Source organism: Balaenoptera musculus, chromosome 13 (genome assembly GCF_009873245.2).
Source record: "Balaenoptera musculus isolate JJ_BM4_2016_0621 chromosome 13, mBalMus1.pri.v3, whole genome shotgun sequence".
Taxonomy (NCBI): Eukaryota; Metazoa; Chordata; class Mammalia; order Artiodactyla; family Balaenopteridae; genus Balaenoptera; species Balaenoptera musculus.
In genome coordinates this window covers 42,917,102-42,933,602 of record NC_045797.1, presented here as the reverse complement: position 1 = coordinate 42,933,602, position 16,501 = coordinate 42,917,102, and the positions used below count along the sequence as shown (strand labels likewise).

Genomic DNA, 16,501 nt, shown 5'->3' with positions numbered 1-16,501 from the left:
AGGCTTCTACCTCCCAGAGAGATATATCATCCCTGATGATCTATCATCCTTGGATCCAAGGATCATCATCCTTGATGATCACATTTCAAAGGGATGGCTCCCAGGTCCTTGAGAAAGAATTCCTGGGTGGTAAAACTGGTGAGAAGCTGGGAGATGATTGACAGCTCAAGGGTGCAGAGAAAGAATTTACAATGGAAAGTTTTCTAAAGTAAATGTTCTATGAAAAGGGAGGTCAGGGACCTTTGGTCAGGAAGACACCTGTCTGAAGTGTAGTCAAGCTGAGGGGAACTTGAAGCCCATCTAGGTCAGAGGGCAACACCACCTTGCAGGCTCTCCAGGAAGTCTGGTCTCAGAAGTCCCCAAGTGATCATTTCTTAACAGGTGGCAGCTTTATTAGGGGACACACACTGACCAGCTGGTAAGGGTCTCTGACTTAGATTCTCATCCTACTGGATGGAGATGATTGCCTCTGCACTCTGGTTTTCTGAAGCCCCCCTGGGGGCAAATCCCTGCAGTTTTCTGACCCTGTCCCCATCCTGGAGAGGAGAGTATTCACCTAAGTGACATGCCAGGACCAAATACATCCAGTTCTTCAGGCAAAAAAACATGTTTTCAGCTCAGAGGTGATTCCATGCGACTTCGTGTGTGAGTAGAACTGGGGATGGGGAAGGGGCTCTTGTAGCCCAAAGTTAGTACTCAGGAACACAGAGTACCCCTTCCAGAAATTACCATCATAAACAGCCGAGGCAGTAATACAGGGCAGCCTGCGGCACAGAGGAAAATGAAAATCTCCTTGGCTGGCATTTCAGCTTATGTAAGGGGCTGTGCTTTGCTCAGAGGGGAGATGACTGTGCTGACCTTAAAATCCAGGCTTCGGGAAGCAAGAGATGAAGGTTTTTGTTTTTCCCTTAATTAAGGCTTTGGTGTTTTTCAAACAAAAATATAAAAGATTCAGAACCTCCCCTTAAGCTTCTACACAAAGTCGTTGATTTTTAGAAAAGATAAAGGCCTGGGGTGAGGGTAGGGGTGGATGGTCCCTAAAGAGTATTGCCCAGAAGCCTCTTTCTCCCCTTCTTAGAGTACAGGGGTTTTCTTAAACGTTCCTTCCCCCAAAGCCCTCCCCCTTGCTTTTGCCATCGACCTCTTCTTCCATTCTCCAAAGTACAGTCAGACGGTTACCCTTCAGGTCCTCCTACCCATCCTTCCTGAACCCCAATTTCTCAAAATACCAGTATCTTTCATTTTGCTCGCAGCTGTTTGCCCTGCCCGGTGACGAGCCTGGCGTGCAGGGGGCGGAGGGAGTTGCTTCTGCCACACGGTGGCGCGCGCGAGCCACTCAAAGACCGAGTGTCACAGCTTCTTACACTTCTCCCCCTCCCGCCCCCCACCCTGACCCGCGCCCCGGCGCTGAAGGAGCCGCGCCCCCGGCCTTGCCGGCGGGACAGCGCACAGCGCGCTTCGGGATCCCAGCGGGCGGGTGAGCGGCTGCAGCAGCGGGCGGCCCGCCCCGGCTCCAGGCTCCTCCTCCTGCCGGTCCAGCCTTTAACCGCCCCCCCCGGCCCCCCCACGCCTCCCCGGCTCGGCGCTGCAAATCCTAGGCTTCTCCCAGCAGCCTGGGAGCGGCGGCGGGCGCAGCAAAGGCGGCAGGAGGAGCGCCGCCGGCCGGCCGCGCCAGTCCCTCGGGCAGCGGCGGCGGCGGCGCTGGATTAGCTCCCGAGGTGCCGCGGAGCCCGGCGCTCCCCGGCGGGGCTAGGAGAGGAGAGAAGCGGGGGCTGCAGCTGGGCAAGGGGGAGGAAAGTGACCGTGTGTGAGTGCGTGGGTGCCCGAGTGTGGGGGGCGACAGGCTCGAATTAGGGCGGCAGAGAGGGCAGGGGAACCGGGGTGGGGCCCCCTAGGGTCTCCCGCGGCGGCGCCAGCTTCCCGGCGCCCCTCACCATGGACTTGCGCGGAGTTGGGATGTGCCTTGGCCGCAGCGCGCGGGTGGCTGCCCGGCCCTGGGGGTGCGCGGGCGCGCGCACAGGGATGGCGAGGTAGGATGGCGGTCCAGTGCGACCCCTACCGCCCCAACCCAGTGGCCCCCGGGCGGTGCAGCTGACTCGTTGGAGCGCACTGGGGTGTGGGCGGAGGCGGCCCAGCCGTGCCCGCGTCTTCGGGAGTTGCTTTGCCTCTTCCACCCACTCGCACCTGCCACCTCGCGGATACCATGTCGAAGGCGGCCGGAGGTGCATCGGCGGCGGCGGCGGAAAGTTGTCCGCCAACCTCTGCCGGCCCGTCTGCGGCCACTGCCGTTGAGGACCTGTCCAAAGTGTCGGACGAGGAGCTGCTGCAGTGGAGCAAGGAGGAGCTGATCCGCTGCCTGCGGCGCGCGGAGGCGGAGAAGGTGAGCGCGATGCTGGACCACAGCAACCTCATCCGCGAGGTCAACCGCCGCCTGCAGCTACACCTCGGCGAGATCCGCGGGCTCAAGGTGAGCGCCGGGCCCGGCGGGGCGGGGAGCCGGGCGCCCTGGGGAGGTGGGGCCAGGCAAACTTTCCCTCCCTCCGTCAACAGGTGATCCTCCCCATTCTCCCTGTCAGCAGCCCCTGCTCCCCTTCCCCAGCCCTTTGGAAACTTTTCCAAACTTTGGAGATGTTTGGTTCCCTCCTCTTCCCCCTATGGGGCGCACTAGCGTCGAGCTCGCGGTCCTCCGTGGCCGGAGGAGCGGGCGCCAAGGACGCTGAAAGGCTGGGAGGGGAGCGATGGGTACGCGGAACCTTTAATTTCCCAGGAAGCCTGGAAAATCAGTGCTTTGGGGAGCCGGGTTACGGCCAGGGAGGGGAAAAAACGAGCGAAGGAGCGAGTCCAGAGCACCTTTGCCCTTGGGGATCGGGGATACGATATGGCTGCTCTGGCGCCACGACTTCTCCGTGGGGCAGAGGATGAGGAAAGGGCGCCGATGCAGGGGAGAGGGGCTGGCGGGGCGCCCAGGGTGAAGCCGCGGCGCCACCCTCGGAATTGGGCTATGTCGCATGGTGCAGAGGAGCTTACCTCTTCCTTCACGTTCTACCTGCTCCGATGCTTTCCTTTTCCTCGAGTTCGGCTGGCGTTGTCTGGCGTCGTCTGGGGTGGCCTGACCACCCCATTTACCCCCAATTTGATTATAACTTCGTCTAGCTAGGGGGGGAAGGGCAGAGGGACAGTTTAGGAAACACAGGGTTTTGGAAGTGGACCCTAAGTGCCATCCAGGCATGCTTTCCTTTGGAGCCAGTCCTCCCTCTTTGCTATTAGGGGAAGGAAAAGAACAAAAGAAAAACAAAACAATAAAACCCCAACCCCCCACCAACTTTCTTTTCTCCTTGGAGCGTTCTGAGTGTGCCAGCAAGGTGCCAGCCCGGCTGGCTGCAGCAGATGGGTGGCGGGGAACCGCCCTGCCCGAGTGTACCACAAACTTCCTCTCCTTACTGCTTGCGCTGGTGCCTCCTGGTATGCCTTCCTCTCATTGTTCTTCTTTTGTTTATAGGAAGCCAGACACAAACGAAATCGCTGCAGGGACCTCAGGGAGCAAATTCCCGCAGGCACATGCTGTTCTTGTCCCCTTTCCACTCCCACCCCACTTCTCAGGCAGTAGACACTTTCTTAATTGCCTCAGCGGCTCCAGCCCTCGGATTCTCGGGCAAAGGGGAGTGGGAGGGGGAGAACTGCTAGATGCTCACCTGGGTGCTGGGCCCAGTGCGGGTGGAGAAGGCCCTCCCCTGAGGCTCCAGTTGACTGTCATATACAGTCCCTAGAGTGGATGCAGTTAGGAGGATCTCTCAGAAAAATCCCAAGCCTTACTCTCTCCTTTGGCTTAATTCATTACTAATGGACTATTAAGTACCAGACTCTTGGATTAGAGGCAGGACGGTGTAGGGGGAAGGTCATCTCAGAGGTGGGTCTGCATCTAGAATCCTCATTGGGCCAGGAGGGTGAGCTTGGGTAATTTCTCAGAGCCTTATTTTACTCATCAATAAAATGCAAATCATAATAACCACCTCCTAGGGGGGTGTGACAATAAATTATGATAATTTAGGTGAAGGTTTAATTCTGGACTTGACTACAAAAAATGGTAGTCATTGTCATCAGGAGATGATGCGTAAGTGTACGTAAAGCCATGCATCTCCTGGATCTGGGTTTCCGTGGCAAAGCTGGACACAAGTATAGTTCATAACCCTCCAATTTAATCTTCTTTCATGGCTTGAACTATAATGCAACTTGGAAGAGTTTGTAATTAATTTCCTAGAGATTTTGATAGTATGGAGCATTGACATAGAGCTTAGAAATACTTGGAAGTTCTTTTAGGTTGTGTGGATTGCCTGTGGGGGTCTGTGTGTGAGTGGTGTAGGGGAGGGGAGGACCGGGTCTTCATTCCAGTAACCTCATTTAGGGAAGTACCTATCAGGCCAGTTAAGAGCGGGTACACCTCAAGTAGGAGTCTCCATGTGGTCTAGATTCGTGACCTGGCATTAAAAGACTCTCCAGTCCACCTCCTTATCAAGTTCAGAAATGATGGGGATTGGTTACTTTCTGATGCAGCCCCTACTCCTCATTCCCATCATCCTGGGGCAGCCACGTGGTGGCCCCTCCTAAGCCTCTGGCCCACTCTGAGGGGCCAGGCTTCTTCCTTCCCTTCCTCATCTCAGCTCTGAGCTTCCCTACACACCATAGTGATCCATAAATGCGGTTGACTGAATAAGTGATAGTACATTTTATTTTTTTTAATTAATTTTTATTAGGGTATAGTTGCTTTACAATGTGTTAGTTTCTACTGCACAGCAAAGTGGATCAGCCATGCGTATACATATGTCCCCTCCCTTTTGGATTTCCCTCCCATTTAGGACACCACAGTGCATTAAGTAGAGTTTCCTGTGCTATACAGTATGTTCCCGTCAGTTGTCTATTTTATACATAGTATCAATAGTGAGACTTAGAGAACAAATGTATGGATACCAAGGGGGAAAAGGAAAGGGGTGGGGTGGGAGGAATTGGAAGATAACGATAGTACATTTTAAATTTATTTTCATTTAATTGGAAGGAAGGGATTTTCTTTTCTTTTTTTTTTTCTTTTTTTTTGCCTCTGTTGGTTTGGGACTCTCAGCTGAAGACTGTAAATTTAGGGTAATTAAGGCCATAACACTTTTCTTTCTTATGCCTCTTTTGGTGAGCTGCCTTTGAAATTGCATCTAAATATTTTCAAGGCTTCTAGGTGGTACTGTGGCTGTAGACATTGGGGGATGGGAGCATCGTTCTCTTCCTTTGAGGGGAATTGGGGGCAATTGAATCTCTATAGATTTTTTATCTGCAGCACATTAATAACAAATTAAAACAATTCTTTAACCACAGTTGTAGTACTTGACACTCTTATGTATGAAATTTGGGATGATATGAATTTCAGGTGATTATGGATTTAATCTTTTAAAAGCCCCCTTTAGACAGATGGGTAACATCTAGTAGCCTGCTGCAATGTTAAAAAGACACTGTTTTGAAAAAGACGGCCCAAGTCTTAAAGTGACAGATTTGAAAAAACTAGCTCACAAGGTTATTATCAAAATGGTTGCTTAGCTGTTCATTAGAAGGCAGAGGAAATAGCTCAGAATTGGAGAGTAAATAATATTTGCAAGAATAATAACGGAAAAAAAGGAGCTGTGATAAAGAAAACTGAATGGGCCAATACACGCCCCTTCTACCCCAACTACAGTTCTGAGAAGTACAGTTGACACTTGAACAACACAGGTTTGAACTGCACAGGTCCACTTTTACAGGGATATTTTCACTACTAAATACTGCAGTGCTACTCTCCGCTGTTGGTTGAATCCATGATTGTGGATCTGGTGTATGGAGGGCCGACTATAAGTTGCATGGTTTTTCAACTTGGCCAAGTGTCAGCACCCCTAACCCCAGTTTGCTCAGGGGTCAACTGTATATATTTCACTCCATTTGGGAAGGAGCCCATGGTGGCACAAGTCCTATTTACTTCCCAGTTCTGGAGAAAACAGGAATAGTTGTAGGATACTCAAAGGGGAATATTTTCACACGGAAATTCAGTTAGATGAAGAAGAACATGATGAACTTTCTATGAAATGGGAGGATTAAGCTAAATGTGGAAGAATTTTTGAAGCTGAGAATGATTTTTCTTTTAACATCTTTATTGGAGTATAATTGCTTTACAATGGTGTGTTAGTTTCTGCTGTATAACAAAGTGAATCAGCTATACGTATAACGTATATCCCCATATCCCCTCCCTCTTGCGTCTCCCTCCCACCCTCCCTATCCCACACCTCTAGGTGGACACAAAGCGCCAAGCTGATCTCCCTGTGCCATGCAGCTGCTTCCCACTAGCTATCTATTTTACATTTGGTAGTGTATATATTGTCCATGCCACTCTCTCACTTCGTCCCAGCTTACCCTTCCCCCTCCCCGTGTCCTCAAGTCCATTCTCTACATCTGCATCTTTATTCCTGTCCTGCCCTTAGGTTCTTCAGAACCTTTTTTTTTTTTTTAATTCCATATATATGTGTTAGCATACAGTATTTGTTTTTCTCTTTCTGACTTACTTCACTCTGTATGACAGATTCTAGGACCATCCACCTCACTACAAATAACTCAATTTCATTTCTTTTTATGGCTGAGTAATATTCCATTGTATATATGTGTCACGTCTTCTTTACCCATTCATCTGTCGATGGACAGTTAGGTTGCTTCCATGTCCTGGCTTTGTGCTGCAGTGAACATTGTGGTACATGACTCTTTTTAAATTATGGTTTTCTCAGGGTATATGCCCAGTAGTGGGATTGCTGGGTCATATGTTAGTTCCATTTTTAGTGTTTTAAGGAACCTCCTTACTGTTCTCCATAGTGGCTGTATCAATTGACATTCCCACCAACAGTGCAAGAGGGTTCCCTTTTCTCCACACCCTCTCCAGCATTTATTGTTTGTAGATATTTTGATGATGGCCATTCTGACTGGTGTGAGGTGATACCTCATTGTAGTTTTGATTTGCATTTCTCTAATGATTAGTGATGTTGAGTATCCTTTCATGTGTTTGTTGGCCATCTGTATATCTTCTTTGGAGAAATGTCTATGTAGGTCTTCTGCCCATTTTTGGATTGGGTTGTTTGTTTTTTTGATATTGAGCTGCATGAGCTGTGAAGCTGAGAATGACTTATTTTGTTTAGCATTATTTTCTCGGAATATCCACAGCTTCTGATTTCCCATAAAGCACCAGTGTCAAGGGATAATTTATTCTCTTATTACTACAGACTCCGACACAGCAGGGCTAGCTGAAAACAATAATAAGAAATCTTTTCTCAGTAGCTAGAGCTGTACCCTGTTTTGGCCGTGGACCTAGGGCTTTAAAGGGCTGGTCAGTCCATAAACACATATTAAGCATTCACTGTATGCAACACACCAAGTCAAGTGTGTCAAATATGCAAAGAAAGACATTGGAATGGACTCTGCCCTCCAGAAGCTAAGGTATCTACATTAGAAAAGAAAGAAAGAAAAAAAAGATGCCCAATGAGTGCTCTCGGGAGTGTGTGTTACGGGCATTGAGCTGTGAGTGGGATAGTTACTTTAGTCATTCATTCAAGCCTGGCGCTGCTGCACACCAGATGCTGTTTTAGGGCTGGTGGAGTCCTATCAGAGCAATCTGTCCTCTGAGGTATGTCCATAGAAGGCAGAAGATAGTATTTTCTAGTTGGAAAGTTAGACCTAATCAGGGTTCATAATTAGCTGGTTCACAATTAGAGGGAGCTAAAGGTAGAAAGGCAGGAAGAAAGCCTTGTAGGCCTGGCCCAAGGGTTTATTCATTTTCCTTGGCGAAGGGGAGGCGATGGGGGCTTAGGGGCAGGAGAGACACTACCTGCAGGGAGAGTGTTTGAAGATCAGTCTGGCCAGAGAGAGCTTGGACTGGAGTGAGCGAGGGAAGTTAGGGGCTGGGGTAGACCAAGGCAGGGAGGCCCGCCGGAGGCTTTTGGAAACAGCTGGGTCTGAGGTCAGAGAGTGGCACTGAGAAGCAAAAGGACTAGATGGGCATTAGACACAAGGAAACAGAGTCATTGGTGATGCTAAGAGTTAGAACTGAGTTGCAAACTAAGCTGCACAGAGCCTCTTTCTCCTCAGGCCTCATGACTGCCAGGAGATGCCAGGCATGGTTGGCAGATGTTTTATGGTTTATTTCCTAGTCAATATCAGGGGGAAGTGTTGCAATTAACCTGAGTTTGAGAGAATCAAGTCCCCTCTCTGAGTACCTCTAGGTCTGGATTGGATGACAGTCACAAGACCAGAGATTTTCAGGCTTTGTGAAGTAGGGGAAATCTTAGGTAGGTGTCCCCTTTTCAACCCCCACCAAACTATGGTGCTTCAAGAAACAGTTACCCCCTTTACTATATGTGTGAATGGAGACTAAGTGGGGATTTCACGGTTAATTCTGAATTCCTTGGTTTCAGGTATCTACAGTAGGGGTGCTGCGTTCTGGATGCACAGAGGTGAACAGAAGAGACGGGTCTCCATTCTCATGACTCTGGTCTAGTGAGGATGGAGACTTGACTGATAGTCACACTCAACCATATGTGATTAGAAGTTGTAATGCAACAGAGGGGAAGTTGAAGGGCTCCTCGCAGAGCATAGAAGGGGACGTCCTTTAGATTAGTGGTCAGGGATGGCTTCTATGGGGAAGTGCCGTAAAGTGAGAAACAAAGATCGTGTAGAGGCTGGGGGAAGCATTCCGAGTGAAAGAGGGGAAGGGCTTGTCCCTTGGGCCCTGAGACCAGGCCAGCATGGGTGGGGCTCTGTGCGTGACGGGGAGGGATGGTCTCACCTTGTCCACTGCCACCATGGCTAGCAGCCACCATCATCTCCCTCTACCTGGACCAACCTTGTAGCCTCCTACCTGGTCTTCCAGCTTCCACCTTATCCTGTCTCTCTCTCTTCCAGTCACCTCCCGCCTTCCATCCCCCAGCAGTCTGTTTTCTGCACAGAATGATGGTGCAGAATGAATCACATCATGTCAGTCGTCTATCCTCAGCTTGCCAACAATCCAAAGTCTTCCTGTGGCTGGCAAGGCCTTCATGTCGCTGATGAGGCGCACATTATCTACCTAGCCCTGGTGCCCCCCCACTTGCACCTCACCTCCCAGACCTCCTTCCCAGCTCTGCCTCCCCCCTTGCTCACTCCGCTTTAGGCCCACTGGCCTTGCTGCAACTTGAGCCACATTTGTCTCGGGGCTTTTACACTTGCCTTTCTCTCTGCCTGGGATCATCTTCCAGCAAATGTTTGCGCCTTTATTTCACCCAGGTCTTTGCTCAAATGTTTTCTTTCTCTGCAGAGGTGCCTTCTCTTAAAAGATAGTATTTTTTTAGCCTGCTTTAGTCTTTTTCCCAGCACTTTTCACTCTATGACATTATGTTCTAGACTTGCTTTTTGCTAGTCTTCCCCACCAGAATGAAAGCCATAGGATGTCAAGGGCTTTGCTGTGTCCACTGATCTGTCCCTAGCACCTGGACAGGTACCTGGCACATAATAGATGCTTACTAAATATTCATGAATGAATCACCGTTCATGCTGGAGAAGTAGGCCAGTTAAGAGGATTGGGGGCCTTTTGAGACTTAAAGGATTTTGCACTTTATCCTAAGGGCAGTGAGACCCTTTTAAGGGTTTGAAGCAAGGGAGTGACAAGGTAAATTTCGGAGGTAGAGTTCAGGAGACGTGTTTGGCTCGGAACTGGGAGGTGAGGGAGAAGGAGGTGCCAGGCATAACCGCATGTTCTTATAAAGGGCAACAGGATGGGTGGAGGTGGCATTTGCTGAGAGGTGCGATTTGCGGGGAGGGGGGGAGTTTGAATATCTCACAAGAACCTGAGTTCCAAGTGAGATGCCTGGGAGCCGTGCAGGGAGGACGGCAAGTCGGGGTTGGATGGGCAGGACTGAAACGCCGCCAGAGGACTGTTATGCAGCTCCCTCATGCAGGGGTTGGGGCTGCTTCTCCGGGTCGTGGGCTGAACACCCAGGCAGTGTTTGTTGTTTGCACTGACGAAAGGCCTGTTGCCTCAGAGCTCGTAAGCCTTTCACAGATCACAAGCAGCCATCTTTCTTCCTTGAAGGTGGGGCAGGGAGCCTACCGATTTCCTGTTAATGAACTGGCTGCTCCCTAAAGACTGACTGGATGACCTTGGACAGGTGAAGCTTTGCGAGGTCCAGTTTCCCCGTCTGTAAAAGAGCCATAATATCCCCTGAGGGTTTGGTGAGAAGCAGATGAGATAATGCAAGTAAAGCATGGGGCAGGGAGCAGAATCAATACCCATTATTGTTAGTTTTTTTTGGACAGCTACACATCTTTAGCTTCCTCTCACCTTCTCCCTCCCTCCCCTATCCTCACAGAGAATTCACCCATTCCAGGCTCCCTGGCTCCCAGAAGTCTGAGCCTGGTGTCGCCTCCCATGCGTCCCTGGCTTGAATGGCTGTGTGTCTCTTTTCAGGATATTAACCAGAAACTCCAGGAGGACAACCAGGAACTGAGGGACCTCTGCTGTTTCCTGGATGACGACCGGCAGAAGGGCAAGAGGGTGTCCCGGGAGTGGCAGAGGCTGGGCCGCTACACGGCGGGGGTGATGCACAAGGAGGTGGCCTTATACCTGCAGAAGCTGAAGGAGCTGGAGGTGAAGCAGGAGGAGGTGGTGAAGGAGAACATGGAGCTCAAGGAGCTCTGCGTGCTGCTGGACGAGGAGAAGGGCGCAGGCTGCGCGGGTAGCCGCTGCTCCATCGACAGCCAGGCCAGCCTCTGCCAGCTCGCCGCCACCACGGCGCCCTACGTGCGGGACGTGGGCGACGGCAGCAGCACCTCCAGCACGGGCAGCACCGACAGCCCGGACCACAAGCATCACGCGAGCGGCGGCAGCCCGGAGCACCTGCAGAAGGCCCGGGCCGAGGGCAGCCCGGAGCACTCCAAGCGCAGGAGTGCCAGCCCTGAGCATCTGCAGAAGCCCAGGGCCTCCGCGAGCCCAGATCACCCCAAAGCCCTCAAAGGACCCAGCCCCGAGCACCACAAACCCTTGTGCAAGGGCAGCCCCGAACAGCAAAGGCACCCGCACGCGGGGAGCAGCCCCGAAGCGCTGCCCAAGCACGTGCTGAGCGGGAGCCCGGAGCACCTACAGAAGCACAGGCCCGGGGGCAGCCCCGAGCACGCCAGGCACAGCGGAGGGAGCCCCGAGCATCTTCAGAAACACGCCCTCGGCGGGAGCCTGGAGCAGCTACCCAGAGCCCGGGGCACCAGCCCGGAGCACCTCAAACAGCATTACGGGGGTAGCCCCGATCACAAACACGTGGGCGGAGGCGGCGGAGGCGGCGGCGGCGGCGGTGGCGGAGGCGGCAGCGGCGGTGGCAGCAGGGAGGGCACCCTCCGAAGGCAGGCGCAAGAGGATCTGTCACCCCATCACCGGAACGTCTACAGTGGCATGAACGGTGGGTCAGTACGTGCTGGGGAACTGCTTTGCTGGGGCCACTGGGTAGAGAGTTATGAATGATGCAGGGCTTTGCGGCCACGTTAGAAACTGCAGGCGCTGGCGCGGAGGCGGGTTGGGGAGAGGAACACACGTTTGCCCCCAAACCATGATGTGTGTTTCTCCCCCTCCATTTGTTCTAGTTTATGCAATTACCAGGTAGCCTGGAGAATACTGGGGAGGAGGGGGCAGGGGAAGGAGAGGAACGATAATTCCGTGGGACCCTGAGTAGTCAGGGTGAGATCTGTGGGCATTGAAGATAAAAATAGAACCAATCTAAGATTTCTCTATCTTGAACATTTTCCTGGTTGTGTGCAGTTTCCTGCAAGGGCTCTCTTGGAACAGGTGACCAAAGGTTTTTGAGTCCAGCTAACAGCTTATGTGCAGAAAGAAATGAGTATTTATTATGAAAAACAATAACATTAAAAAAGAACTAGGGTGTCCTTAAACAGGCTTGATGCTGGGTTGCCTGAATGTCTGTAAATATGCCTTCCTTTTCCTTGAGGATGTTTTCCATTGTGTTGGGGGCCTTAGCATGAATCTGTGACTTTCCTTTGCATCTGAAATGCATCAGATGACTTCTTTCCCTTTTTTTAGATATCTTTATTGGAGTATAATTGCTTTACAGTGGTGTGTTAGTTTCTGCTGTATAACAAAATGAGCCAGCTATACATATACATATATCCCCATATCTCCTCCCTTTTGCATCTCCCTCCCACCCTCCCTATCCCACCCCTCTAGGTGGTCACAAAGCACCAAGCTGATCTCCCTGTGCGCTATGTAGCTGCTTCCCACTAGCTATCTGTTTTACATTTGGTAGTGTATAGATGTCAATGCTTGAGTAGCATGCTTTTTTACATGGCGAGTCATCTTTCTGGTTGTTTAAATATTCCCCTTTAAAATGTACAGATGTGTTTGGACACTCCTTTGGTTTCCAAAGTGCAACATCCACTGCATTGGCTGAGGCAGCTCTAAACCGTTTGGAAGAGGTTTACTTTTCTGCATCTTTGTTATGAAACCACTTGAAACTCAAGAGAGGAAAAAAAAAAACTTAAAAGAATTGTGAGGGTCTTTTTTTTTTTATGTTATCTGTGGCCGAGTTAGAACTAAAACGATTGGTTTTATGAAGTGGGGTTTCTGCATCCAAAATATCTGAGGTTTTCCACTTTATTTGAAAGCTGCTCCAGAGGCTGTGTGCAGTCAGCTCTGAGCAGTGGTGGAGGCCGCCAATTTTAGCAGTGACACGAAGGGGTAAATTTTCAATATTGTAGTTGGGGATTTACCTGTTGGATTCCATTTCATCCTAGTCCTTTTCTCCTAGTGCTGAAAATTGACTCCTGAAGCTTGGCTTCTAATACATCCAATGTTTTAAGCACAGATGGAACTAGAAAGTAATGGGAAAGATCGGACGCTGTTGCTTTCTCTGTTACGTGCTGGGAGGTGAAAGCTGGGAGAAGCCAATTCACCTGTTGTATTGAAGCCACCTGGCTGGCTGGGGCTTTTACTTTGTTTATTGCACCCCTCCCTCACTCTTTCCAGGAGATGCTGCCCTGATTGCTGTGGGCAGCCTCAGCTGTGCAGTTCTCACAAGAGATGAAAGTCATTTAAAAAGATATTTTGGTTGTGTTACTATCACAAGATGTGTCATCGGCCATGAAACTTGTCTTCAGGGGGGGAATGTGTTAACGGGAAGGTAAAGTTAATGACTTTTCCATTTCTTGATTCCTTTTTAATGAGCATGAGAAGTAAATGTGTGCACTATTTTGAGGAAACTTTTTATCTTGAACCAAAATAAAGATTACTTAAGGGCAGGTGGTTCACTTACAAAACAGTTCTTCTCCTTACAAAAAGGCTTATTTAAATAAAGAACTTCTCTGATGTGTGATTTAACTTATAAGAAGGGATTTTACGTGCAATTTTTAAGCAATTCTTTGTATAAAGTAAGGTCTATCTCTAGATAGGGATGGTGTTAATCATTGAATCTTATTGCCTGGGTTCAGATAAATTTCATGGTCAGGCAAATGGTTTTTTTCAATTTAACAATTTTGTTCAGTTAAAAATTTGATGTAACACAGACGTATTATGTAGAATGACACTGTAGTTTAATTCTTGTGTTTACTTCGGGTTTTCTCATTCTTAAGTGACGGATCTTCTGACAGTTGATATCCTCACCAAAGTGTGTTTGTAGTCCATTTGCATTGCGTTTTTATTTCAATAATTAATTGGAAAATGAAGAGGCACGATGAGATGTTTATGGATCATCAGCCTATAAGCTTGGGCACTGGTAGCTTGTATTTATCCTGCTGTTACAAATTAATTTTTGATATGGATAGTGAGACATGGCTTTTTCATATTTTTAAATCCCCACACACTTTGGTTGAATTATTGTCTTATAAACAGATAGGACCCAGCAGCAAGGTAGATCCCAAACTGCAAATTTGCTGAGTCATTTACAGAATCCTTCTGTGTGGGGTTGGTGTGAGAGGTGAGTGTTTTGGATGAGCCCTTGAATGTTTCTGCGTTAACAAAAAGCAGGTGAAAGTTGTGAGGCGTTGTCTTGTGCGTTTTGGGAGGTGTAACAGCATCCCGGGCTCTACCCATAAGCAACCCCCAGTTGTGACAATTAAAAATGTCTCCAGATGCTACCAAATGTTCCTGGGGTTGGGAGTGGGCAAAATTGACTCTGATTCAAAATCACTGCTCTAGAGCAGTGTTTTTCAGTTTGGCTGCAGGCTAAAATCACTGGGCTGACTTTGAAAAAGCACTGGTGCCTGGATCCCACACTCAGATGCACATTGAATTGGTCTGGCCCTGGGCCTGGGCACGTTGTTAAAAGAACCCTTCAGGTGATTCTAATGAGCAGACCAGGTGGAAACCATTGGCTGAGGTTCGTGGTTGTTGGATAAAATGGGCTGGTGTGAGTGAAGCTCTCAAACACCCAAGCTGCCTGGGAAGAAGAAAGTTCTTCCTTTCCTTTGCTGAACTCCAGGACTGAGAAAGACTGACACCAGCAGGTACTGGAAAACCTCACCCCTCCCAACCCCAGACCAAGGCTATCTGATAATGTACTTCTTCAGGGGTATGGGTTGAAAATTTGAGTTTTTGGTGGGTGGGATTATTAGGTTAATTCGGGGAAACTCTGGCATATGAGTCATTTAAGACTACCTTTTCAAGCCTTCACATCCCGATGGACAAAGAAGCACAGGGGTTTCTAACCTATTTCCAGTGGATGCTCATGGTGCATGTAGATCACGCGGCACCTGCAATCCTAACGAATATTTCCCACAAGAGAACCTGCATTTCAAATCTCTCAGTTTATAGGTTTTACCTTGAGTTTTAAGACGGCTTGTTATTCTCTGTTAATGAGTAAATGAAAGACGCTGATAACACAAAAATGGCCTTGTCTGCTAGGGGTGAGATAACCTATGTGTGGAAGAGCCCAGCAGAGTTTCTTTGAAGCAAGGCTGTCTGTGAATTAAGTAGTCGTGCACTACGGCGTGAGTGATTGCTCTCATAAAACTTTTATTTTGCTTAGAGAAAGTCAGACCATCACTTATGAATGAATTTGGAGAATAGAAATTGAATGTCTCTTGGGAGAAAAATGTCAGCAGTTAACAGTTATAGAAATACTACAGAACTGATTTTAACTGAGGTCCTCTGAGTATATTTTCTGTTGTGTGAGCTGACACGTAGATGGTTAAAGAACTAGATAATAGTTTTTGGTCTTCAAGCTTCAGTATGGTAATTTGGTAGCCTTATATTCACTTTGATAGGACATCAATTTTAAGGCGTTTTGGAAAAAACAATCGTTTGTACTATACCTGTTTGTGCAAAGCATGTTGCATTCATCATAAGAATACATTTTGATTTAATGACATAGAATGATTAATATTGAAAATATAGTTTGAGATATTGCAAAATATCTGAGAGGTGAACTATTATTGGAAAACCTAGGTGGCTTAGAAAGGTAATTTCTAGTAGAATGTAAGGTTTTCAACTGCACTGGCGATAACAGCACAAAGCTATAAACATTCTTTAAATCTAGGGGACCATTTTAATCTTCTAAGGAGATTATCTCTATTATCTATATGCTGTGTGTGTGTATATACATTTCAGTAACTTTAATGTTGCATGTGAACAATGCCAACTATTCAGTTGATTCTGTTTAGCAAACAAATCTTCAAGTGCATCGGAATTCAGTCACATGAGCCAGTTGATGCTGTGAAGCCAAAGAGAAATCCCTTTCAGCTAATTATGGTTGTGCCCTTTAGACCCAGTTGAAATCAATTAAACATTTGTATTTTGGGATCCATTGCAACTTTTCAGAAGATATACGTGATAGAAAAAATACCATTGAGTTAGTAATGCCTTTATCTTTTCAACTGAAATAATTCAGAAAAAGCCTAACTTAGAACAAAATTATGGTGAGTATTACATTTCATCAGATAACTCATTTTCACAAGTGTCAAGTGAGTACAGTAGCAGTGATGTGCTCTAAGCCTCTACATTTACTCATAGTAATGATAGATTATTCTGGAGGCATCAGTGTAGTCAAGCTCCACTGCTCAGAAATAAGAATGTGAAGCCAAACTTTGCAAAAGCTTGAAAAAAAAGTTTTACTTGTATGGCACCATTGGGCCAGTGTGTGCTGAAGTTTATGGCCCTAGGCTCTAAAATTTCTCATTTTAGCCACGTCTGATGTTTAGGATCTCTGAAGCGAGATAGAAGTGTGAGTCCCTACATTAAATGGCCCCAGATGGCTATTCTTTCTTTATTTATTTTTCAGTATCTACTTTTAATAGATTTTCAGTCACTTCTAGTACCAGCATGCTTCAGCAATATTCCTTGCTGCCCTCGCCCGGCCTGGTTTTAACATCATTTCCTCGTTGTTTCTAAATGCTGTTCTGCTCTTTCTAATGGATAATCTAATGTGATTATCCATTTCCCTTGGGAAAATGGATAATCGCACTGATTAGAACTGTGTTGAAAAAT

The 16,501-nt window shown here is 48.2% G+C and overlaps 1 protein-coding gene across 4 annotated transcripts in view; it reads left to right on the top strand.

Moving 5' to 3' along the window:
* Positions 1-1,594: 1,594 nt before the first annotated feature.
* Positions 1,595-16,501, top strand: part of CCDC85A (coiled-coil domain containing 85A) — a 201,489-nt gene continuing 186,582 nt past the window's right edge. For all 4 annotated transcript variants that reach the window (XM_036873890.1, XM_036873889.1, XM_036873887.1 and 1 more), the window contains exons 1-2: positions 1,595-2,467; positions 10,490-11,471. In XM_036873890.1, the coding sequence (XP_036729785.1) occupies positions 2,204-2,467; positions 10,490-11,471 (1,246 nt within the window). In that variant the 5' untranslated portion in view covers positions 1,595-2,203. The remainder of the gene's footprint in view (positions 2,468-10,489; positions 11,472-16,501) is intronic.